The 23,903-nt window shown below is 37.5% G+C and overlaps 1 protein-coding gene across 5 annotated transcripts in view; it reads right to left on the bottom strand.

Moving 5' to 3' along the window:
* The window catches only part of KCNK2 (potassium two pore domain channel subfamily K member 2), a 128,590-nt gene extending 104,991 nt beyond the window's left edge, over nucleotides 1-23,599 (bottom strand). The window contains exons 1-4 of one of the 5 annotated variants that reach the window (XM_017730032.1): nucleotides 19,594-19,849; nucleotides 18,588-18,788; nucleotides 1,034-1,108; nucleotides 187-379 (exon numbers count right to left, since the gene is read on the bottom strand). In XM_017730032.1, the coding sequence (XP_017585521.1) occupies nucleotides 187-220 (34 nt within the window). In that variant the 5' untranslated portion in view covers nucleotides 221-379; nucleotides 1,034-1,108; nucleotides 18,588-18,788; nucleotides 19,594-19,849. Of the gene's footprint in view, nucleotides 1-186; nucleotides 380-1,033; nucleotides 1,109-5,980; nucleotides 6,101-18,587; nucleotides 18,811-19,593; nucleotides 19,850-23,377 lie in introns of those variants that run through there. The other 4 variants (XM_008630332.2, XM_017730031.1, XM_017730033.1 and 1 more) reach the window with 4 other exon arrangements.
* Between the last annotated feature and the right edge of the window lie 304 nt (nucleotides 23,600-23,903).

The following is a 23,903-nucleotide window of genomic DNA, read 5'->3' as shown; positions in this document are numbered from 1 at the left end:
TCATTAACTAAAATAAGACACCCTTATGTAGAATGGATCTATATGTCATTCAAGCATTTTCTACAATTCAATTCTTAATCAATTAATCTAATTCTTCATTCTAGTTCACCATCTCAATAATGGAGACTGATTAAAACCTGCAATGCTTAACTAAATAAAGTATTTGTCTTTAGTAGCGGTACTTACAGTAAAAATTATGTCTTGCTTGTGGGTTCCTCATTTGGTGATGTAATATTCAGAAGTCACCATGCTTTTGTTCTAAGATACAGCATTTTCTTTATTGCTGTCTTGAAGAAGTCTTCTGAACAAGTCATCTCGTCATAACATATTCTCGTCCGAAACACTCTTGTTTTCTCTCTCCGTATTTCCTGTCCAAATACTAAATACACAAGTAAAGGTAAACTGGTAAGTTACTAATTATGACATGTGGCATTTATAGAATGTTTTAAATGTTCCTAGTACTTTACAAAGGGCAGCTGATAAACACGTTAGGAAGTGCTTACAAACCTGAACCAAAATTACTTGAGTCTCTTAAAAGATTGAATAATTTTATCTGAAATATTCCAGAAGGTTTAAAAAGAACATACCTTCTTTAAAATAATAAATGAAAGCTAGTGCTCCCATTAATTCTTCTTTTCTTAAGCATCATTCACATGAGCCATATGCAGCATACAGTCTAATTGCTGCTGAAAGGCCCCCAGGACGGCAGGTGTGCCTCCAAGTAGAAAATTTGTTCCATTGTTTAAAGAAGGAAGATGTACATTGCTACAATTCCTTTTCTTATTTATGAGTTTCCTAAGGAGCAGTGACAAAATAGGCTCTTTTCTCAACTGTTATTGATCAGGACACTGATGAAGAGTTAGTGGTCTTAAGGAGGGAATAACATAATCCTTAGAATTTGGTTTTCTTTTTTGTAAGTATTTTTGAAATTTAATTGTCTCCCCCATCCCTCCTTCCACCCCATGTGCTGCAATATCATGAATATGTCAGATACACATTTTGAAAAAGGATCCTGATTCATTTAGGTCCTTACCTTCCGTTGTACACAGACTTGCCAAGTTCAGATGTCATTAATTTGAGGCATACGGCTTATATTTTCATTGAATTCCTTAAAAGAAAACAATTTGTTGCAATTATTCCATATTCTAGAAAATCATATCACAGAGAAATCTTACACAGAAGATCTGGTCTGCTAGTCATAATATTTGTGAAAATATAATTGTCACAACAGTCACCTAACAAAGCAGAGAAAGAATAGCATTTTAAGTAATGTGGTGATATGGCAGTCATATAATCTTATTCTTAAATTTCTGACATATCATTTTAAGTATTTGAAGATATGGTGAGGGATTAAGAGAGTGAATGTAACCATCTCTCTCTCTCTCTTAAATATTCTGTATAATCCACTCGTAAATATATGCATCCACAAAAAGGGAATATCTTCATCAGCAAAAGAAAGTCTAGCTTGACCTCTGGGATTTTAAAATGTAGCCAAACAATTATGAATGCTTCATTTTCAAGCCACTATTTAATATCCAAAGTCTTTTTCAGGCAAGAGATGAACTCCAAAATAATACAATCAGAAAAAACCAGCACCTGTTTCTGAAGGCTGTGTTACAGAGAACTCCTATTTCCCACTCCTATTCAATGAAAAATGAACTTTTTCTCATTAATTTCACAGGTTGCTAATATGGACAGAACCAGAAACAGAACCATGTGTGATAGAATTAAAACATAGTGCTCATGTACAGTCATATGATGTCATTTCTGAAGATTTTCACAGAAGTTCTTGATAGGGAGAAGCGCCATATGTGAGTCCCTGTGGTAGATACTTCAATAGTTTCTCACACCTAAATTTCACAGCTTTCCACCAGGAGCTCTAATATTTTGCTTAAAGCCTTGACGTCAGGCAAACATTGTAGACTACCAGGGTTTTTTCTTCTTTGATTGTTAGTCTTTTGCTTGCAGTTAAAAGTTGGAACTATGAGTTGTAGTTGACAAAGGCCAAACAAAATAGGAACACAATAGTATTTTTTTGACTTTGAAACTTTATTCTTACCAAGAGCTGGATAACTATGGTGGAGATGGACATGCAAATTAAAGGAAAATCTGCCTTGCAGCAAGACTTACTAGTGTGTTATTTGTTACTAGTAACTAGTGTAAGAAGTTCTTTAAATTAGAGAATGTTTCTATTTTTGTGCATTATAGTACAGGATCCCAGCTACTCTGTAAGTAACTCAACTGTTCTGATAGACACTGCTGCTCTGCTCCCATTTAATTTGAAGTGATACAGAAATTTTCATCCATCCTTCTGTCTCTCTGTGAAAACAAACTTGTACATGCTACCACCTTAAGAACTGACCAAAATCAATACCACAGAAAACCAAGCCCCAGGAATTTTAGGTAAAAAACAAATATGGAGTTCTTAGAACTACAAGAATGACCAAAGGTAGTCAAAGCAAGCCTGAAAGTATAAATGATCATGAGAGATTTTCCACACAGCCTGTGTTTCTGCTCTAATTCTGTTTTGATTGCTTGGCTTTTTTTTCTACAGGCAAGACCATTTTTCTGGTGTGCATGTTTATGAAAATGCTTTCAGATGATTGATTCTCTTCACTGGGGCCATTTTTGATCATTTGGTTGTTACAGAAGCACACAAATTGCCTGGTCTCACTTCTCATTTCTGTTAAATTGTGTAACTCATTTCTGTGAGCAATTGCCACAACTCCCTATAAATCTCGTGTGCCTGCACTTGGGTACTGACAATAATTAGAAAAGTATGAATTGAGTTCACTTCATATGAGACAGTTAATGAAAATCTTCATGTGTAAATCCAGAGCAGGAGTTAGACTCTATGAATAAGAGAGTAATTGACAAGTTTTCTTGGAATTCCTAAGGGAATGAGATCTCTGCTGGGTTTTCCACTGAGAATTAAGGCAGATCAAATTATCTTTTCTTTGATAAAATAATCCAAATCTCATTTGTAGCCTAAGATTATGCAGCCTTAACTCTGATATCAAATCTCTTCATGATCTTCAATTTGAGTAATTTGCATTTCCTAGAAACTGAAAAAAGCATTACAGCTAGTATATCTTATATTAATTTCAATCTTGTCCTTACCGTCTATTTCCTTCCTTTCTTTTCCCTATTCTTTTCTCTCCAACCCCGTCACCAAAAACATTTTTTCAGGAATCTCTTTAGTCTCTGCTGTAGAACACACGTAGATAGCCCAGAAGATTTTCATGTCAGATAGAGAAATTTTAGGTTTAGAAAAGCCCCAATAATTAGTTCCATACATTTATCTGCTTTAAGAAAAGATTTGGGCTTTTTTTTCCTTTATCCTGTCCTCTTGTCCATTTATCTATATTTTATTTCCTGTGCTGACTGCAATTTGCAGTTGTGAATATATTCCCCCAAAAGTCCAAATTATGCATTTCAGTAGAGTTCAACAATATTCTTAACCCCTCAAAATTGCTTTACCTGTCTCTCTTCTTCCATCAAAAACTCCATGAATCAATTCCAAGTTTCTTCTGGTGTAATTTTAGCACATGAAAATACAGTCAGTTTTGACTGGTGTCCCACAGCCACACACAATCCATACACACAGCAATCTGGGCTTTGGAGCAGAGAAGCAAAGTACACCAAATCTTGGAACTGACCCCAGAATCATTTTCCCTATTGTACCAGAAAAATTTCTACTGTGCTACATCAGCTAATAGAAGACAGAAAGCATTCAAAGTTTCTGCCTTCTAGCATAAGGTATAAACCTGTTGACATACTGTATTGGAATAAATAAAACCGATTACTCAAATTGCCCTTCTCTGAAGAAGGTAATAAAAGACTTTACTGCTGACAAAGTTCAGCAAAGTTCAGATGCTTGCCTCACACCTAAGGCATGGAAAGCTACCAAAAATACATAGAGGAAACACTTGAATGTCCCACAAGACAATTAACACCAGCCAGTTACTAAAAATACTAGGCTAAAGATACCACTTACTTCATCATCTGGGGTAACTGGCCTCAATTCCCAGTATCTGAGAAAATGGGCCAATTCCAAACATAGCCCAAGTTCAAAGCCAGTGCACAGAGACACCTGAACACATGGGAATGTTGTTCCTTCAAAGCTTTATCCCGTGAGCACTCTTAGTCCTTGTCAGGGGGTTAAAAAACAAATAATCAGACCTCAACATCTTCCTAAACACCAACATCTTCCCCTCTGTCTTGCATCTGAAGTTATGTCATTTTCCTCCTGACCAAAACCAGCTGAGTTTCAGGAATTGCAGGTGTTGATTTTAACCGAACTCTCTGAGCTGAAAGAGAGTGCTCACATGCTGTCTTACAGTGAATCAGCTTTTAATGAGCTCTTGTTTGCCACATCTTAGCTTCTAGCTATTACTACTCACATCAGCCACAATAGCTGAAAATTGTCCTACAGGTAGGCTGTAAACCTGCTGACCCTTGAAATGGGCAAGTTTAGCATTTCAGCAAGCAAGCCCTAAATGAGCTTGGGGAAATAAACCAGGAGTGCACTCTTTGACTGAATCTGTGACTTTGTTGAAATGACAAATGTTTTCCTTATTTAAGTAAAGGCATCAATTATACTGCCCTGTGAAGATACAACTTTCCTATAAGTGTATTGTTTTATATATTCATACCAGATATGCCATTTATGGGGATAAACTGCACCACTGAAAGACTGACATTATTATGAGTAAGATATTCAAAGCAAATATTTTTCTTATCAAATCCTATCAGATTAATTTAATTCCTTTACTAATCAGTGACAAAGAGCACTTTGTAAAATTCCCACATGCAACTCTTAAGAGTTAGAAATGTAAACTATTTCTCTAAATAAAAATTTGTCCCCTCTCAAAGACATATGCATCCTAAATAACCAATCTTCTATACACAGGTGCCACAATGCTTCTCCATTCAATCTTGTATTATTTTACTAAGGCAATATTGACTGTATTCTACTGTAGAAATACAAATCCTTGGGCAAAATAAGATACCTTAACTGTGCCAGAACTGGAAGAATTAGGGATAAAACTGCTCCTGCATAGTACTTGAGCCCCTGAATTGCACATCAATTACAGAAAAGTCATACAATACCTACAAAATTCTGATCTACTGATACTATTGGAGGGTAAAGGTTTGAACCTATGCACCTTCAACAGCACCACAGGTAAAACTGTAGTATCGGCACCATTGATTTCAGGTATAATTAAAGTACTTGTGATGATGATTTTGTTTTCATCTAAGAAATAGGAGAGAGATCCAGAGGAATTAAAGTGTGAATTTTAGATGCAAAATTATATTTTTAAAGGCATAAACATCTATGTGCACCTGTTGGCACAAGAAGTATTATTAAACAATAGGAACATTTTTTGTGTTTTCATATTACATATTACACTGACACAAAACCACAGCTGCAGAGAAAATAAAAGGTGATGAACCAAAAACTGAAAAGAAAATTATTTTCCCTCAGTGTGACAAGAATTTAAAAGATCCAAATGAGTATAAGCATTTATGTGATTATTTTTATGTAGAAGTATATCCAGAATTATGTACTTGTTATGAAAGGTGCAAAATAAATTGTTTGTATCAATTCTTAATAAAATTTTTACTAATTTAAATATTTACTTGTATTTAAGCTATTAATGATATTAAAAGTGAAAGAGAGCCACAGGACTAAGGATGGATATGGAAAAACAGTGCAAGAATGAATATGAGGAAATAGCACTAGAATGCAATAACAGAAAGACTAAGAAGCAAAATGAGTTTTAAAAGAAATGATTGATAGAAAAAAAAAAAAAAAGCAACCAAGAAGAGATTCTATTAATACTTCAAAATTTAGTGAAAAACAAAGGAAAGTACAGATTCCTTACTTCAGAAGGGAAAAAGGAAACAACAGATGACTCACAAAGGTTGAAGCCTAATGAAATAAGGAAGACTGTGCAATTAACATAGTCCTACTCACCTTGCTAAGCTGGAGTTCCCCCCAGGAAAAAGACACCCCATGTCTCCATGGAAGAATCTATGTAACCGTGAGGTAAGTTATTGGCAGTCACCAGGTTGGTTTTAAATTAATATTTATGCTGTGGCCATGAATGTCTGGGAAGGAAAAATGAACTGTTATGGCCATTTTACATGGAACAGTGTGGCATGAGAATGTATTTGGCTTTTAGGGGAAATTATAGGAGTATGACAACTTGTGTTTCTAAGAAAAGCATTCTCATCTTGAATGATATTGCATCAGCCTTAGAAATGGCCTCTTAGCCAACAGTTAGGGGAAGGAATGAGTGCTCACAAAAAGGCTGCCAATTTGGAGGGGAGAATGGAGTATGAAAAGGGAGAAATTTGGGTAACCAAGAAGCCAATTCCATTCTGTTTTATCTGGCACAGCTTTCAGCTATTTACTGCATTCATTTTTTCTTATAAGATCATCCTCCTCCAAAGAAGAGAGAAACAGCCTTTCCTTAAGCAGATGATCTCTTCATACATGCTCATGAACTGCCAATTTCAGCCCAGCCAAGGATGGATTTTGAAAGCTGGATTCTGTTCCTCCTGGATGAACAGAATCAGATGGATGCTGTCTGCAGCTAGATCTGCAGTAACTTGCTATGCCCAACAGGTCTGTGGAGCTAGGATTGATTTGAAGACTGTGAGACTGTATCGCTAGAAAGAGACAGCATAAATCCATATCCCTAGCAGGAAAATGGAGTTATTTACTGTCACTTTTCAGAAACTGACTAAAACTTTGTTTCAATTATACAAGAGAACATTTCAGTTATAGAAAAGATGGGTGCTTTTATATATTTGAGGCAGATGGATCGCTGCTGTGTCTTAGAAAAAGTGTTGCATGTTAGAAAAACAATAACCTATAAGATAATATTTAAATATTTACACACAAAATAGGTGATGCCAGACACTCAAACATTTCACACGTCGTTTGCATTCAATTAAGCTATTTTTTTGGATGATGGCAATGAGACATTAGGAAATTGTAATGAGCCTTTCTGATGAGTCTGACTTCCATCCAAGTAGCATCTCTGGAGCAAGACTGGCTTCCTAAGTTGTTCACTTCCCTACCACCCACTCAGAATTTCTGCTGTAAGTCTCAAATCTACATTGCTATAGTAGAGAGGTGAAAAATCTTACCCGAGAAACATCAACACATAAATGGATTGAACCAAGAGCCTGTCTAATAGCTACATCTGTCTTTCAGTGCTGCTGGGCAGTCTATTCCAGATGGTGGGGGTGCTGTGAACATCTCCAGTTGCCTTCATCTGAAGGAAGGCAAAAGCTCCATAGTCCTTTGAAAAGGTCAATATTAGTGACTCTCTCGGTATAAGCATTAAGAAAATCCAAGCCGGCAGGTTGCCTATTATTAAATACAATAATTATATTAATGGACATCCATTACAGATGTACCTCATCCTTTCTAATGGTTTCATAATCATGAGGAACAAAATTATTTCTATTTCCCATGGAGTACATATGTCAGATTTAACGGTCTGAAAGATGAATAAGAACTGAGCTGCTACATCCAAGCTAGCATCCACGAAAATCAAAATGTTCTCCACTGCATTTAAACAGAGGGCATTAGATATTTTCAGGTCATGATCTGAAACATGATATAGTGTTTTGCCCAAAAAGCAAAAGAAATAAACAGAAATATTTCCAGTCATTTCTATACAAAGGATAGAGGATCGTTGTGAATCTGTTTAAATCTGTAGCCAAACTATTCCAAAGGACAAGGGACTTCAATGTTGCTGTGAACTGTATTGTTCTTCCATGGACTTAGGGATATTTGGGTTCTATAAATAGATTGTTGAAAGCATGCCTTTCCTCCTACAGCAGTACAGGGAGATGCTGCTAACTGGTGCACTTGAGGAAGGGAATTTACTTTTCACCAATTCACCAGGTGAGGGAAGAGTCATACCAGAAATGGACCCTGTTCCTGCTTCCTCCTGTGGCATTAGTTCCACAGTCAGGAAGAAGTCTTATGGGGATACAGAGGTGTCCTCCTACTCCTGTGACCAATAAATTTACATTTCAAGGCCAGCAACAATCAGACTAGATGGGAAAAAAGAGATATAGGCAAGGAAAAAAGAAAAAGATAAAAGAAATACAGGAGAGGACTCCATCTCTACTACATGGACTACAGCAACTTGGACAAGCAAGCTGAAGACAGGGACAGGAAAACTGAAGAAGTTTTCACACCTTTTGTCTATCTCAAAACCTTTATAAGCTAAGGTGGTTTCAACTGACCCAGGGAAAGCTAAGGAATATGTCAACAGGGCAATGTAAGTAACCAAACCCAACTCAATTTTCGTGCCACCACTAATAATCATAACAGGAGCAGTTAACCCAATTCCAGCCTTAGCCTCAACCATTAACTTTTGCAACAGAAATAAATGTTCCTTCCCACATTGCTGGAAATCTCTGCAGCAGCTCTGTCACAACACAAGTAGCAAGAGAAAAACTGTTTGACAACCTTGTTTAGCCTTTATCTTCCCCGTGATGTGGAAATTATATCTCTCTGACCTTTTTTCTCACCAACCTGTCATTTTACGTGTTGTTTCTGCATTTCATCCAAATGTTGCCAGTTACCAGAAGAAAAAAAAAATCATCACAGATATCCCTAAATCCAGCTGAAGGCACTAAATGTAACAATGTGATGAAATGATACCAATTACATTACATTAAAAATCCAAGCACCTAAAAGCATGAAAATAAATAATTAAGAACATCAATCTGCCGCCCATGATATCACCACATTATGCCTATTTCAACATAACACCATTAACTGTCACACCTTGGTTGTTTTAAAAATGTATAATTTTGTTTTCTTGATGTCAGTAGCTAAATCTGTTCACTGAGAAGATTGGGTTCTGGGTGGAAGGTATATAGAAACAGGAAAAATATAGGAAGAAATGTTATTTAGCTGTTAGAAATAAGTAGTATTGAATATAGTACCTTGGCTTATCCTGTCTAATGGGAAATGAAAGACATGAGGTACATTAACTCGAACACAAAATGCAGTGGAGGTCTAGCAGAACCAGAAAAAAAAGGCCCAACATACAAAGAAAACCAGAGGCAGGATGATCATTTAGTCCAGGCATAGGACTGCTGTAGAACAGCTTCTCCAGCGAAGACATTCTAAACTTGCAAATGACCATCCCCACCCCTAAATCTCAGCGTTTTCTGCCAAGCTTATATTGTGTCTAAGCAGTCAAGCCATGCTTTTGGAAGGGGAAATGAATCATCTGTTATTATTTTACACCAGGTCATTCAAAGCAGAAAACTTAATCTGACCTCTTTAATGTAAGAACGCTATATTTTGGTCATGCCAACCTGAACTTTTCTGCATAAAACTGGTATAATAGAGTTCTAATAAGCATTCATACAAATATTTACAATTCAGCAATTGCAGTTATCTTTGTATTCTCTTTTTTTAAACCAACAAGGGATATTTCACAGAGATGAACATGCAAAACACACTTCAAAACTGCATTCACAAGTCTAAATTTCACATTCTCACATGCAGGAACTGGGACCTAATCTGAAATCAGTCTCTTTTACAAGTCCATGGGAACCGTGCCATTCACTTCACTCCTGTTAGAATATCACCTATGTACCCATTTAACTCAGAGGCTAAAACATCAGGACTGAATTTTGCAGGCTTGCTGTTGCACAATATTTTTTATTTGTTACTGTTTAAGCAGAACTCCTTGAAGTACTTGAGAGACTGCTCATGTTATCTGAACCATTATCCTAAAGGGAGACATGAATAGCTTTGAAATGATTCAGGTAGTATCTGGAAAAATACATGAGAGAGATGAAACCTGAAGATGGATTTCACAAGGTGAAAGAGAATAGATCATACTGAATTATTCATCCAGCTCCAAACATTGATTAAATCTATAGCTGGTAGCTGAGGGCTCAAGCCAACACAGATTTACAACTGAACAAAATTTAGTACCAGAAATAGTTCCATCAGTAGTGTTGCAGAACAAGCTGCAGATTCTCCTTCCCTCATTTTTGAGATACACTCAGTTAAGATCTTATTATCATGCTTATATAAGAGAGGGGGAGAAGAGGACTTAGATTTTTCTAACTTGCAGCTCAAAGACAATAGATGCCTCTTTGCTTTACAAAAAGAGACTATTCTATAACATTATTTTGTTGTAATAACAGAAGTATGTAAGTTCAGGCAGTATGTGGAGATGACTTTAAAACAATGTTACCTATTGATAAAAGAATATGGATAGTTTGTTTAAATTCTTGAAGCTGTGACAGGAACAGACAGAAGTTACTTTCTGTCTTTAAGTTGGCAACATCTGAGTAGTTGCTACTTGTGAGTGGGAAGTCATGGCCGTTGTAGGAAGCAGGATACCTGACCTGAGCAGTCAAGAGTCTAAAATGATTTAGAAAGTCATGTGCCTTATGTCCTCTAAAATTTATAGAAATATAAGTGTTGCACAAGTAGGCTTGATAAAATCAGACTACTCTCATGGTCTCTTCCTAACGCACATGGCAGACCTCTGCTGGTGTACCAAGCATAGATTCAATCATGCAAGATGGTTCTTGGGAGACACAGCTTGTTGTTTGTGTTCTGCATATGGACAGTTTTCTTAAGGGAAGCCAAGTGCTGATGAAATGCCATGGCTTTTCAGGCTCCCTTTTTCTTGATGACTATATATTCTGAAGTTTAATATGTCCAACTGGAGGAGTAAGATGCAGCAGAATGCCCTACAAAGTGCCATGATTTCTGTACCAGTACAGTGCATGCATATATGTAATCTATACTGAAATGACATTTGGCATCCACACACTTTCTTGTGTTCTTTAGGGCACAAAAGCAAACAAAGAGAAGTCATCTTTATTTTGCTTTTTTTCAGCAGAGAAACTAGAAAATGTCAGACTTGACTTGTGCATAACACTTTCAAAAGATTCTCTAAGTCAGTTCTCCTCCTATTTCATTTGGTTTTCTATTGGCAGAATTATATTTGCTTGAATGGAATCACTCTTGATCTACTCAAGTATGAGAACAAAACAATCTAATTCCTTTGTCTTTTCCAAATCAGCATTGTTGTGATACTCCCAGTTCTTTCAACACTTCTATGATTTTCAAAAAATATCGTGGTACAAAAACTAGTCTTCTTTAATCTGTTCTATCTTGGTCAAATTCCAAGCTGCATGTCATTTTTGTTGCTAATATTACCTCATTTCAAAATAAGGCTTTGTACATTTTTTCAGCTCACAACTTTCCTTAATATAATTGCTATAATTGTACTTTAGCAGGAGCGCTTGAATGGTTGAGAAAAATATCTTATTAAATCAATGATAAAGTAGGGACTGAATAATTATATGCTGGAAGGGGATAAAATACACCAGCAACTGTACGTGACAAAGGTTGCAAAGTGCTTTGATGATCTGACTGTGGCTCTCTGATTGATGAACAGCAGTAGATATGCATAAAAGAGTGTGGGTGCCTCGAATGTGTCTCTGCCTTCAGAGAAGCCAGAGAAAAGGAAAAACAAAGTGCTTTGCAGAAACCCACTCTCTTGCCTGGACTGATATGCATACAAAATAAAGAATATGCATTAAACATGAGTGAGTGGAATGCAGAAAGTATATGTCCTCATATATACTCTGTTTCAGCATATTCATCCAAATTAATCTCCTGTGCTATTTCTGGGTAGCCATTTAACACAGGACAAATGTGGCTCGCTCTTGACTTGTGTTCTGACATGAACCAAACCAGCTACAATAACTGTGAAAAACTAGGAGATCCAATCCCTTAATCACCTGGGGAGAAGTGGCAGTGCCAGGTGAAAGGGTATGCAGCCACTCTGCCAGAATTGATCAGGGAATTCACTACAAATATTCACTGCCATTCCAGTGGCAGAAGACACCAACAATGACCTTTCTGCACCTCTGTGGCCTTGCTGAGGCAAGAACTCCACCTTTTCCCAGACTCCATGGGACAGACAGATATCAATTCCACACAGCTTCAGCTGCCACAAATGTGGAAAAAACTTAACCATAAGAATTCAGCCAGAAAGGAGAGCTTTGAGAATCTGCAGAACACAAGAACCACAGTAAAACACTTCCCTCTTTGTAGTATCTGTACACACCAGTGTCTGCACTGGAAAACACTCCCAAAGAGCATTCCCTGGGAACAACATTAATATCTGCACTTTCTAGGACAGCAGCCCAGTCTTTGCAGTTGGTGTTTTTGAAGGGTTGCATGGCAAATATGAAAACAAATTTTGGCCAGTATAAGAAGGGGATGTGAAAAACAACAGCATACAAATTTTTAAGGTTCTGGGAAATAAAATATGACAGAATTATGGAGGGGAGCAGGGGGTTTTCTGTTTATTTGTTTGTCTTGGTAATTAGTAAAATCACATGATGGAGAATTTATATTTGAACTCATTTGTGTTAAACTTTTAAAGAAAGTACCCACTGACTTTTTACCTACATTCTGCTGTTTAATAGAAACCCCATGCCAATGGAATTCTTCTGTAGAGTGCTACTGTTATAGCAATAAGTGTCTCAGTTTTCTCTCCTCCAAAAATTCCTAGAAGGAATCATAATTTTCAGCAAAATATAGTTGTTTTGTATAGTTAAAACTATGGGTCATACTACCTACATGCTGTATCAATGACAAAAGTCCACTGGCTGGAAAACAAAGTACTAAATTCACTGGACAAATACACATTGGTGTTGGTAAAGAAATTATTACATACAGTGTCTGTAGCTAAATCAATGCTATTCCTTGTTACTATGTTACACAGAAATGTCTGCAAGTAATTCCTGTTTCTTAAAATGTAAACTTTATGGTGATTCAAGGAAATGGAGGATAACTTTTCACAGCTGTTATATGTCAGCAATGGAAGACCTATACTTGCCAGTCTTTTGATTAGTGTCTTCCCACTACTGTGTCCTTCTGAAATTATAGGTAAATCCCTGTGAAAAAAACCCCACATAGAATATTTATTCTTTTGGATTTTCCTATTTTCAAACCTGTAGAGAAGATTCCTTTCCTCTTGAGCACAGGTGGTTTCAGTGTTTTATTTTTATCTGACCCAAATATCCCAAAACCTAAAAGTAGCTGTTTTTATCAATGCACAGTCATTAAGAAGCATCACACCAAAATAAACAGCATGTTTTCAGTTGCATCCTTCCTTAAAACCCAAGAGCCAAAGCAACTGTTAGACGATCACAATTTAGTGGACAATTCTTCTTCTCTTGCATTCTGTACTCCTTAGTTCTGTCGGTATGACCTGGAAGATGTTCCCACAGGAAGTTATCCTAGAGCAAGTCAATTGTCATCTAAGGACTTATATCTGGAACATGGCCCTTTTGTTTATGGACACAGCTTGAGGGGGAGACCAGCACACTGTAGTGCAGCCCTGTCATCCAAGAAGCTCTTCTGTCTGCAATGAGATAAAAGGTATCTTGACTTGGGCATGTAGAAATCTAGAGGCTGATTAAAATTCTGGAATATTCTGACAACAGCTGCTTTAAGCAGAAGTTACCAGATGGTAATATTTGTGTGGGTACCACGTCATCTGGCAAGGAACAAGCTAATGATGCACAAAATGTTTTGATGCACAGCCTTCAAGCAGTAAATTTAAAGTGATATGAGGCCATGCAAGGACTCATCTACACTGCTCTGCAGTGATACAAATGCGTGATACAAATTATTCTTACCAATACAAGTGCACAGATAAGGAGACACAAAGTTATTTGGCACATAATGGTTGTTGGTATTAAAGTGAGTGTCGTTCCTCAAAATGACTAATATTTGTGAACTTCTATGTAAATTTGCAGGAAGTTATAGATCATATTTTAGATAAATTGCAGTTGGGATGGTGGGTGTTTGGAATATAAAAATCCAGCAGTCACATGGAGATTAAAGCACAGGCCTCTTTCAGTCATATTTTTGAAATGGAACACAATGACAGCCTAAAACCCCAAAACCAACCCAGCCTGTCAAATTTAAGGAAAACCACTGGAAAACTCAGGAAATACTATTTATATGGGAATATCTTCAACACAGACAAGACTAGAGCCCTTGTCTGCAAAGAAACACTTTGTATTTCAAGTCAGCTGGTTTCAGAGCTATCTGCTCAATGTATATGTATAAGAGGCTCTGATTCAACTCCTTTGATATGAATTACATGATTGATAACAGAAAAATGACAGAAAGAGTAAGCTGATTTCTTGCAGTGGTCTTGCAAGAATATTTGAAGACTCTGAAGGCTCAAAGCATCAATTTCCTGGGGTTTTTTATTTGCTGAAGAAATCCACAGAGCAGAGTTCATCCAGACGTAAAAGTATCAGTACCTTTTTAACCATGTGCTATTTCAAGAAATACATGGTTGTGGTCTGCATTTCAATTATTACTCCAGAGTTCACATCCTATTTGTAACCAACTTGTCTATGGAAAATGCAAAACTAAAAATAGGCCTTCACATGCACCTTGATTTCACTCTTTCATTCAATTCTTCAGCACTTGCACTACAAAAATGAGAACCTTTTTAAAGTACATACTTTTACAGATCAGGGCTCAGTCGGAATCTCTCTGAAAATCATGTTGAACAGGTAGCCTGCTGATTTAAATTGCAGTGTTGAAACCTTTATAAAAGAATACAAAATAATACTGAATGATTAGTTCAACATTCTTGTGTTCTTGAAAGCTCTGAATTTGGGAATTTTGTTTGTTTTGCTGAAAAATGCAGCTGTCTTGCTTTGAATTAAATAATTTACTTCTCCTAAAAAACATTTTCATAAAATATGAGAAGTCTTCTAACAAATAACCAAAGTTTGACCAAGGTCAGATAAATTATGTTCATGAATATATACCTCTATAAAGCACAAATATATTACTTATTACTATTTTTACTCCTCTTAGGAAAGAGTCCCTTAGCTATGCATATGCTGCACAATCAACTGTTTAAAATACACTAGAGTGAAATTCACTATAGATGATCTAAGTCTGTTACTGGTCTGTGACTGGTGGTTATCCTTTGTTCCTTTAGCTTGCTATTTAGGACTTCTGAGAAAGCAATTAGAGTGATAATTGTTGTCCTTAGAAATTTAAGACAGAATAATCACATCAAATCATATAAAATTATTTGTGTATTTTTTTATTTGTTCTGTTGGACAATTTCTCCAGGACAACTATTATATTCAATATCCTCAGAATATTAGCATCCTGCAGTAATGTATTTAGGTTGGGCATGTTTATTATATTTATTAACCAAAGGGCAAAAATAACAGAATGAGATGTAATAGAACACATACATCTTCTGTGCAATTAGCAATCAACATATTTAATTGTTTCTCATACATGTTTGTTGATTTAACTGGAAGTCAACAACAGATTCTAAATTCAATACAATTTACTTAGTACAGACCAAATTCTGTTCCAGAGGTTTGAGCAACCCTGAACTTCAAGTACTACTGTAGCCTTATAAGTTTCTGGAGCAATGGTGAAGAATTCCCTCTAAAATGTATCTGGATGTCTGCATTGGCAAGAGACATATCCTGCACAGCCCTGTGTCCATCAGCAAGAGTATGGTCACATAATGTCCTGCCTACCTGTTGTCTGGGGCTCTGGCACATGAAGAAACCTGGACCATGTTCTCCCTTCATTCTCCCAACACCTGAGGTGTGAGAGAAGCTCTTGTGCAAGAGTGTAAAGCCAGAATCCAACCGTGCTCTTTGGAATGAGCTGGGGAGCAGACAACAGTAAGAAAGAGCTACAACTCACCCAAAATGCCAATGGCACAAGGCCAGAGGCTCAGCCCCAGCTCAGGATATAGGCACCTGAGGTCACCACTGCTGTCCACCACTCCTGAAGTGAAGCTATCAGGTCAAGGATGTGGAAGAGTGCCACACAGCATTGCATATTCCCATATGCAGAGGGGAACCGGTGCAACTCCCAAAAATTTCCGAAACCACCCAGACTAATGAGACAGTCAGCTCAGCACCTGAGTACCTGTCTTTGAGAATTGACACAAGTATGCACACGGAGCAGAACACAAGAACAGCATAAACAAAAATCAACTTTCTTGGCAGACCCTCACAGATTTATCACACCATTTATCTCGCAGATTTATCTGTTATAATTTTACCACGAGTAACTTCATTGACACTTCTACTTTCCCCAGAGCTGGGTCTAAATCACAAATTTCACGTGCAGCTCTAAATTCCCCTGAATTTTCAGATTAAGAGATATGCCAGAAATTTTAAGTTTATTTTCCCTTAGCTGGGAAATTATTCTTACAAAACAATAGTTGTCTCCAGTCCAAATACAGTAAGTGGGCACATGTTTGATTCTTCTGCCTGCAATTGTACAATTATGCTTTTCCTATGCTGTTTATTTGTCATGATTTCACTTTGATCACATCTATATACTGAAACATTCAGCTGATGGAACCACTGGCTTTCTTTTTGAATAGTGGATAATGAGCGATGAAAGTACAGAAAATGTGCATCTGACATAATGCTGGAATTCAGATACATGATAAAATATCTAAAATGCTGAAGGATCTTATGGCTTAAGTAGCTGTTCTGTCTCCTGAATCATCACATGACTAAAAGTGCTACATGGAACTGGGATTAGAGACAACACAAAGAGTCATTTAGACCAGGCATTGCAGTCTTCAAATAAAATGTGGATGAAAATTGCAGAGACTCTGGAGGTCATCCTACTGTCATTAAAACAAATTGCAAAATTGTTGCAAGAGAGAGGGAGCAGGAGCCAGCTATCTGATAGGTTATTAAATACTGAGCCCTATTTAAAAGTATGTAATTTCTTCAATACTCAATCTTCAAAGTACTTTGTCATACACTATCTGGTTAACCTTCATAATATAAGAATTGTTTCTACATTTTGAAAATACAGTTACTAGGGGTAAAATAACAATTCTCTAGCAGAAGTGGGGTAACTGTGCCTCAGGAGCTGCCTCATTCTTTCTGGCTCTGAGTAAATGTCAGTATCAGGATTTAAAAACAGAATTTCTTGGCTTTTCTTCTCAGGACAATATCCAAAACACTGTGTCACTTTCTATGCTGCATGAAAACAGACTTAAAATAACACCAGCATCTTCCACCTTGTACTATGTATATCCCTTAATTTTAAAAATATTACATGTAACTCTATCCAAGCTCAACAAAAAGAACCCATGATCTGAATCAGAAAGTACCAAGTATAGAACTCCCCAAGGTCACACCCTCACTAGCTTTTTTACACCTGCACTATACTGCCTGCAAAAATAGTTACCCTATAGGCTAACTTCTGGAGAAATTCCTGCTTTTGCAGATCTATTATTGTTAGGATACAACAATATCAAAGTCATATAAAGCTTGCCAACTGTTTGATCATCTCTTGACACCCTGTGGGCAGAAAAAAAGTACAATTTACACAGCTCAATCCCTTAAGTCAAAACTGCAGAGATCCAAGGATTTCGTAATTTTCTAGTAGCGAATCCATCTCTAACCCACAGCACTGCAATATGAATTGAATATAGAGTAGACATAATGCCCTAGTAAATATTCTAGATTAACATTTCAATTACTTTTACCACCTTAGTAACAAAGAAAAAATTAATAACATTACTGCAGGATTAAGTAGTTACTGTCTAATGCTTCCAGTCTTATTATTATTTGTTCAAACCCATTACATATGCCAGTTCTCAGAGAAGGCAAATGAAACCTATCTTTGTTCAAAAATAACATATTGCAACAGGAAGCATTCCTAGTGATGCACAGGTCCTAACAAAACCAGCAGCTGGATAGAACAGAGCCAGTTTGGTCCTAAAAGACGTTTAACAAATGGGATTTTCATGCCAATCTGGGCCTCCCATTTTTAAATGACACCTCCTAACCCTCTGCAAGGATGGGCCAATAGTGTTGGATGCTTCCTAGCTTTTTTCGATGCAAGTGTCTTCATGAGAACAAACCCATGTTAATCATGTTTCTTCTAGCATACTAATATAAAAACATGATCCTCATTGAGTCTATAAAGATGCTCACGGGGTTTTTTATTTTACTTATCTCTGTTATCAAGCACAAACTCAACTTCAGCATGAAGCTGCTATGACCAATTTACAATGATATGTCTCCTTTAAATTACTTGTTTTATGCTCTCTTTACACCAGTAAGTTGTATTAAAGCAAGTCTTTCAAATTGGTGTATTCCATGTATTGTTTAAAGCCTCTGATTCTAACCATTTTATCCACTTCAAGATCCTTTTATAGCTTCCTGTGTAGGTAAGCAGGATTTAGCACAAAGGAGAGTCCAACTCCAAATATAGATGGTTGTGTTTAGCACAGTGTTTGTTACCACATTAATTTCCTGCATTCCTGTTCCAACTTGAATATAATTTCCCAGTGCAGAGAAACCTCAGTTGTAGACAGTTTACGGAGATCAGCCTCAGGCCACAAGTACTCTGAAAGAGAAATGTTCTTCTTTCCTTGGAGACTCGTGCCATTTCTGGAATGAAGGCAGATTTGTCAGCATACAAACGAGGATGTTAAGTATACTTCTTGGAGCAGGCATACCTGAAATTTTCCCAGGGCTAGCAAAGATTATACTTTCTCTGGTACCAGTACTGGAATTACGTATTTTCAGAAGCAAGGGAATGAGGAGTGATCACACTTTGAGGAATGATCAATTCTTCTCCTTCCGTCACCAAACATTTCCAGACCCTTTCCCTTGTTCTCATGAGGCTGGTCACTCTCTTTATCCCCCTATTTAAACTTCTGAGAGAGGAAAGAATGTTTTATCGTTATCATGAAAAAGTGGTTGCACAGGGATTAGGGAAGGGAACACAAACGAAGGAAAGAAGGTATGTAGGTAGGTTTGGGTTTGGTTCCCTATCTGCCTAACAATCCATAAAGAGTAATGGCACTGCAGCACTTCATAGCACATATTGCCTTGTGTACAGTTAAATAATTTTTTTAATTTGGAAACTTAACATTCAGCAAGAATGCTGGCTGGCATTACACAGCAGCTCCTTCATCCAGGGAAGAATTCACATCTCCAAGAAGGACATATTCTTTCTGCTGTCACTGAGCCATTTTTTACTTTGTGCCAAAGTGTCTGCAGAAGTCTGTCAGTCAAGACAAAACACACAGACTCAAAAACTTGGCCATGCCATTGCTCACAGTCTGCTACAGACCCGAGAGCAAGCCAGACAGCATCTGTGGAGGATACAGGAGGAAAGGTGACCTCCAGTTCACCAGCGGGTGTGAACAGATAGGAGAGATGTATTGATTCTGCTGTTCTGGATCCGTCTCACCCCCACCCCCATGTTCACACACATCCATATGAAACGCTGCTGAAACCCCCAACACAACGTGGTGCATCGCATCCTTTGCACGTTCATTCAGGACACTCCAAGGATGCTGCCTACCCATCCTCCTTGTACAGCATCCTACGTGGGACTGTCCCTCTCTCACACTGCCATTGCTACCGTTCCAGCCTGTCCTCAGCCCTCCTGCTTTTCTTAGCCCCTGTGCAGATATCACTGTATCATTGCAATTGCCCCAAAGCAGCCGTTCTTACCTTCACATCTTGCACCAGGGTCCTCACCAGCAGCAGCTGACATAGATCCTGTGACTCATGGTCACAAGCCTATGTATATCCTATGTAGTGTTGGTTTGGTTGGGAAGAAGCTTTGGTTGGAAACAGAAGAGCGAAGAGACAGAGATGGATGTACCATTCATCTCTCAGATATGACTGGAGGTACATGTTGCTGCAACAGATTTACAAGTAGACCAACACTTTTTTTCAATTTGTTTTCAGTGCTCTGAGTTATTTTTGGCCAAGAATGCTATTCTTTGAGTGTCTGAGCTCCTCTGGAGGCTTCTTCTTCCTGTGAACCGTGGACTGGTTCACTGAGCAGCCTCCAAGTCCTGTGTGGTAAGCTATCAGTTCCAAGAAGAATGAGTCAAGTGTTTGCCCACACGAAATTCATCCCCTGTTATTTTAGGAAGAAGCAGAGAGGCTCATAACTCATTCTCATCACTGCTGGGAAGCAGTCACCAGGTCTCTTGCACAATGCATTGAACTGTGCTTTCATAGTGATTCAGGCAATATAATGTTACAGCCAAGGTAACACATGACATGGCAATGCCATGGAATGTGCCCTTGTAACAAAAATTAAGTATTTCAGCAGATATCCCTGCACTTCAACAAGGATCATTCATCTACATCCAGATTGAGATCTGTTGAAAATATTTTAAAACAGATTCATCTAATTATTTTTAAATTTGGTAATGAAATAATTGCATTACTAACAATGTTAGAAATAATTTGAATTCTTACTAATACCATGAATTAAATCTCATACATGTCCATCAGCATTTATATTGCTTGTTTTTCCTTTGATTGTGAAGGGCTTGGAATCACTGGATCATGAGTTTTATTTCAGAAAAACGAAGCTCAGTCTGCAAACCTATATTTGATCTTGCTTTTTCTAAAATAGACTGAATCTGTGTTCATCCTTCCTTTCACTGTGCAGATGCATCTTCTGCAGTGAACACAGAAAAGCAATACTCAGCAGAGTCTCAGGTGAAGATGTTAAATCTTCCACTCCAAGCCTAATTTGACACACAGCCTCAAGATACTCTCCTTTATCAGACTGAACCTGTCTAGCTTGAGTGTCACTCCAGACACAAAATTCCTGCAGTGCTCCGTATGGAGTTCATCCTGGATGGGTTCATCCAGGCTGAGGTACTTCATCACTGTAATGCCTAATTAGCTCCATGACTTCAGGACCTGTAGAATCTTCCAGCCCTGCCTACAAAGTCCATATCATAAGCTGAAGGTGCTGATGGCGTACTCTCAAACAGGCTTAGAGAACAGACTTCTTGCACCAGCTCCCAAATCCTGCCTTCTCTTACGGTGTTGCATTCAGCTGTGTAGTTTCCTGTGAAGGCTCAAGGCACAGCGTCTGCTCTACAGATGTGTGATGAACCAGTTTAAAGGACAGAATAAAATGCCATGCAAAACCAGAGTGGCAAGTGGTCACTGTAGCTGAGATTGAGGTTAAATTACTTATAAATCTCCTCTGTCAACAAGTTATTTAAGGCTTGCCTCTATATTTTTATCCTTCCTGCTGGTTTGAGTTTCTGGATCATTATTGCAGATTAATGATAAGTATATTAGTAAGACAGACTTCCTCCCAGAGGTTGGAAACATGTATTTTAGAAACTTGTTCCTCTACCACTTTATTTCAGCAAGAATTAAGGTTTCTAAGAAACAAATCAGGCTATTTATGTATTAGATGAGAAATAGCAAGGAGAGATTTTACTTTTTAAATTTCAGCAAAAAAACAAGAGTAACTTATAATTGTGCCATTAAGATGTAGTCTGAAGAAAAATGAGCAGATGTGAGTACATTTCTAAGCACCCATCAGTTTAGCTTGGTGATGAGTGAGAATGCTGATTTTTACATTCTGTGTAAAAAAGAAGATGCTGGAATAATCTCAGCAGCACCTTAATTCTGCAGTCTTTATGGTGTGCTTGGAGTTGGAATATGCACAATCTCCACTGATGTTCACAGGGCAGTGTAAGCACTGACAATCAGCAACTTCACTAAAGAAGTAAAACCTGTGCTTCAGGGACCCCCTAAAGAGAATGGTCCCCTCCCTGAGTAATAGTTGTATATGGCAACCACAATCAAAAAATACTTTTCAATTCTAACAATTTGAATCTCACATTGACTCAAATGTGACCCTTTGCTAATGTGACCACTTCGCAGTGTGAGAGGTATGTTGGTTAAAGTCATGTGACTGCAGCTTCCTGGAAAGAAAATTTAGAATAATAAAGCCACAGACAGCTGCAGAGAAAACTCCAAACACATCGTGCTACACCCAGCTTTTAACAGTATCCACTGAAATAAACACAGAGAGAAAGAGAGAACCAAAGGGTAGTATTAATTCATAGGAAAATCCCACAGATGGATTAAGATTGCTGAAGGTTGGGATTATACAGTTATGTCTGACAGTTATGGTTTTGAAAACTAGGTTCTAAAGCCTCTAAGGAGTTTTTGCAGCACCACTACATTTGAAGTCTTAGACTTGATGGCTTTTTTACTCCAGGATTGTTCTCCACATCTGGATAAGCCCTATACACCAAGATGGTGACTAATAAATGTAGTAAAACAGATAGAAAAGCTCTTTAGGCCTTTTTAGGGATTCAGCAAGAAGGAGACTGACATAGATTGGTTTACAATTTAAAATGGAATGACATCACACTTTTGCCTTGCTTACCAATTCTTTTGGATATACCACGTGCAAGTAGGGAAATATCCATGGTGTTGATCTGCTTGTGCTTTTAAGATAGAGCATGGGAGGAGGGAAGCAGACAGGAGGGAAGGAGGGAAGGAAGGAGGGACGGAGAAAGGGCAAGCTGGTTAATGTTTTTCTTTCAGCTTGCTTTTTATGAGTCACACCACTAAGTATTTGCATTAGCAGGTCTCCTGCTGCTGCTAGATCATTCAATTGTTTGTTTAGTTGCTGTGCCTCTTGAAAAGTCCAGCAACACTGAATTTTTATACATCTTCCTTGTATGTTACTAATGAATTAAATCTTTAAGAAACAAAATGTTCGCATCACTGTTCTACCTGCAGAAGTAGCAGTCCCTCCAGTCCCAGTGCTATTATTCACTCAAATAAAAGGTTACAGAAGCAGACCAGTATTTATTACTTCTTTGTATGTTGTCTCCTGATCAAATTGTATCAGAAAAAGTGAAAACAACAATATAACTGGAATGTCACAATAATCGAGTTTAAAGTTCAAAGATTCTTATTCCCACTTGTGAATTGAAATGAAAAAGTTGCTTAATCTTGAACAACGTTTGCAAACCCAAACACTGAGTATAACTTTGACCAAATCACTTTGAAAGAGTTGTATTTCTTTCTTTAGGTATGAGACAAACATTGCCCACAAATGTATCAAATCAGAAGTTATATACAGTAAGATTGAGACTGCCTTATTCTTACAAAACAGGGTCTTCAAAAAAATCTTATTGCTGAGTTTGACAAAGGTAAGGCTGTAAGCAAAACTCTATCATGGTCACCATGAAGAGAAGCTGCTAAGTCTAATTAGAGAAAAGGAGCAAAGAACAGCAAACAACTTATTTTTTCTTTGTGAGGATAACCAGCAATTTTCTGTTTGATCTCCTTCCTCTCTTGCTTATTCCTCAGCATTCTGAATTTCTTTAATAGTTTGCTTTCAACAAACCTTTTTTTTTCATTTTCAAGAGTGCCAGCATAAGATATGCTAATTAAATACAAGCTACAAACCTGTCTTAGATGAAAAGGCAATAAAAGCACACAAACTTACCTGTTCACAGAGAAGGATAGTTCAGACTAGAGATCCACTCTGTGAGAGAGATGGAGTCCCAAGAGGAGCGTTTGTAAAGGAAGCTCTTCAAAATATCTTTATATCTTCTACATAATATGTTCGTTTTGGTTTTCCTCCTCTTTAATCAAAAAAATGACTGATGGGAGAAAAGTAGGTGTTTAAAGGATGTAAAAGCCTTGTCTTGGTTGTAAAATGAACAGCATATTAAGAGAAGCTTCTCTTGACTGCAGGCGTGTGATCTACTCAACTTTCTTTTGGTTCAACCCCAAACAGCGACTGTGGATAAATGGTATCTTCTTACTTATGACATCTGTTCCCTGTGTGAAATCAGACATGCGTGTCCTGACTTCAATAACAAAAATGCTTTTTTCCTAGCTACTTGTTATTCTTGCTACACCAACATAACTGAGAGAGTATGAGCTATAGCTCTTGTCTGTCTAAAACAGAGCTATGGGATAATTAAAGGACTATTCAGTTATTTCTATGCAAATTAACTGCCTAGGTG

Source organism: Corvus brachyrhynchos, unplaced genomic scaffold, assembly GCF_000691975.1.
Source record: "Corvus brachyrhynchos isolate BGI_N302 unplaced genomic scaffold, ASM69197v1 scaffold101, whole genome shotgun sequence".
Classification (NCBI taxonomy): Eukaryota; Metazoa; Chordata; class Aves; order Passeriformes; family Corvidae; genus Corvus; species Corvus brachyrhynchos.
The sequence above is the reverse complement of the archived record's forward strand: the minus strand, read 5'-3'. Positions and strand labels throughout refer to the sequence as shown.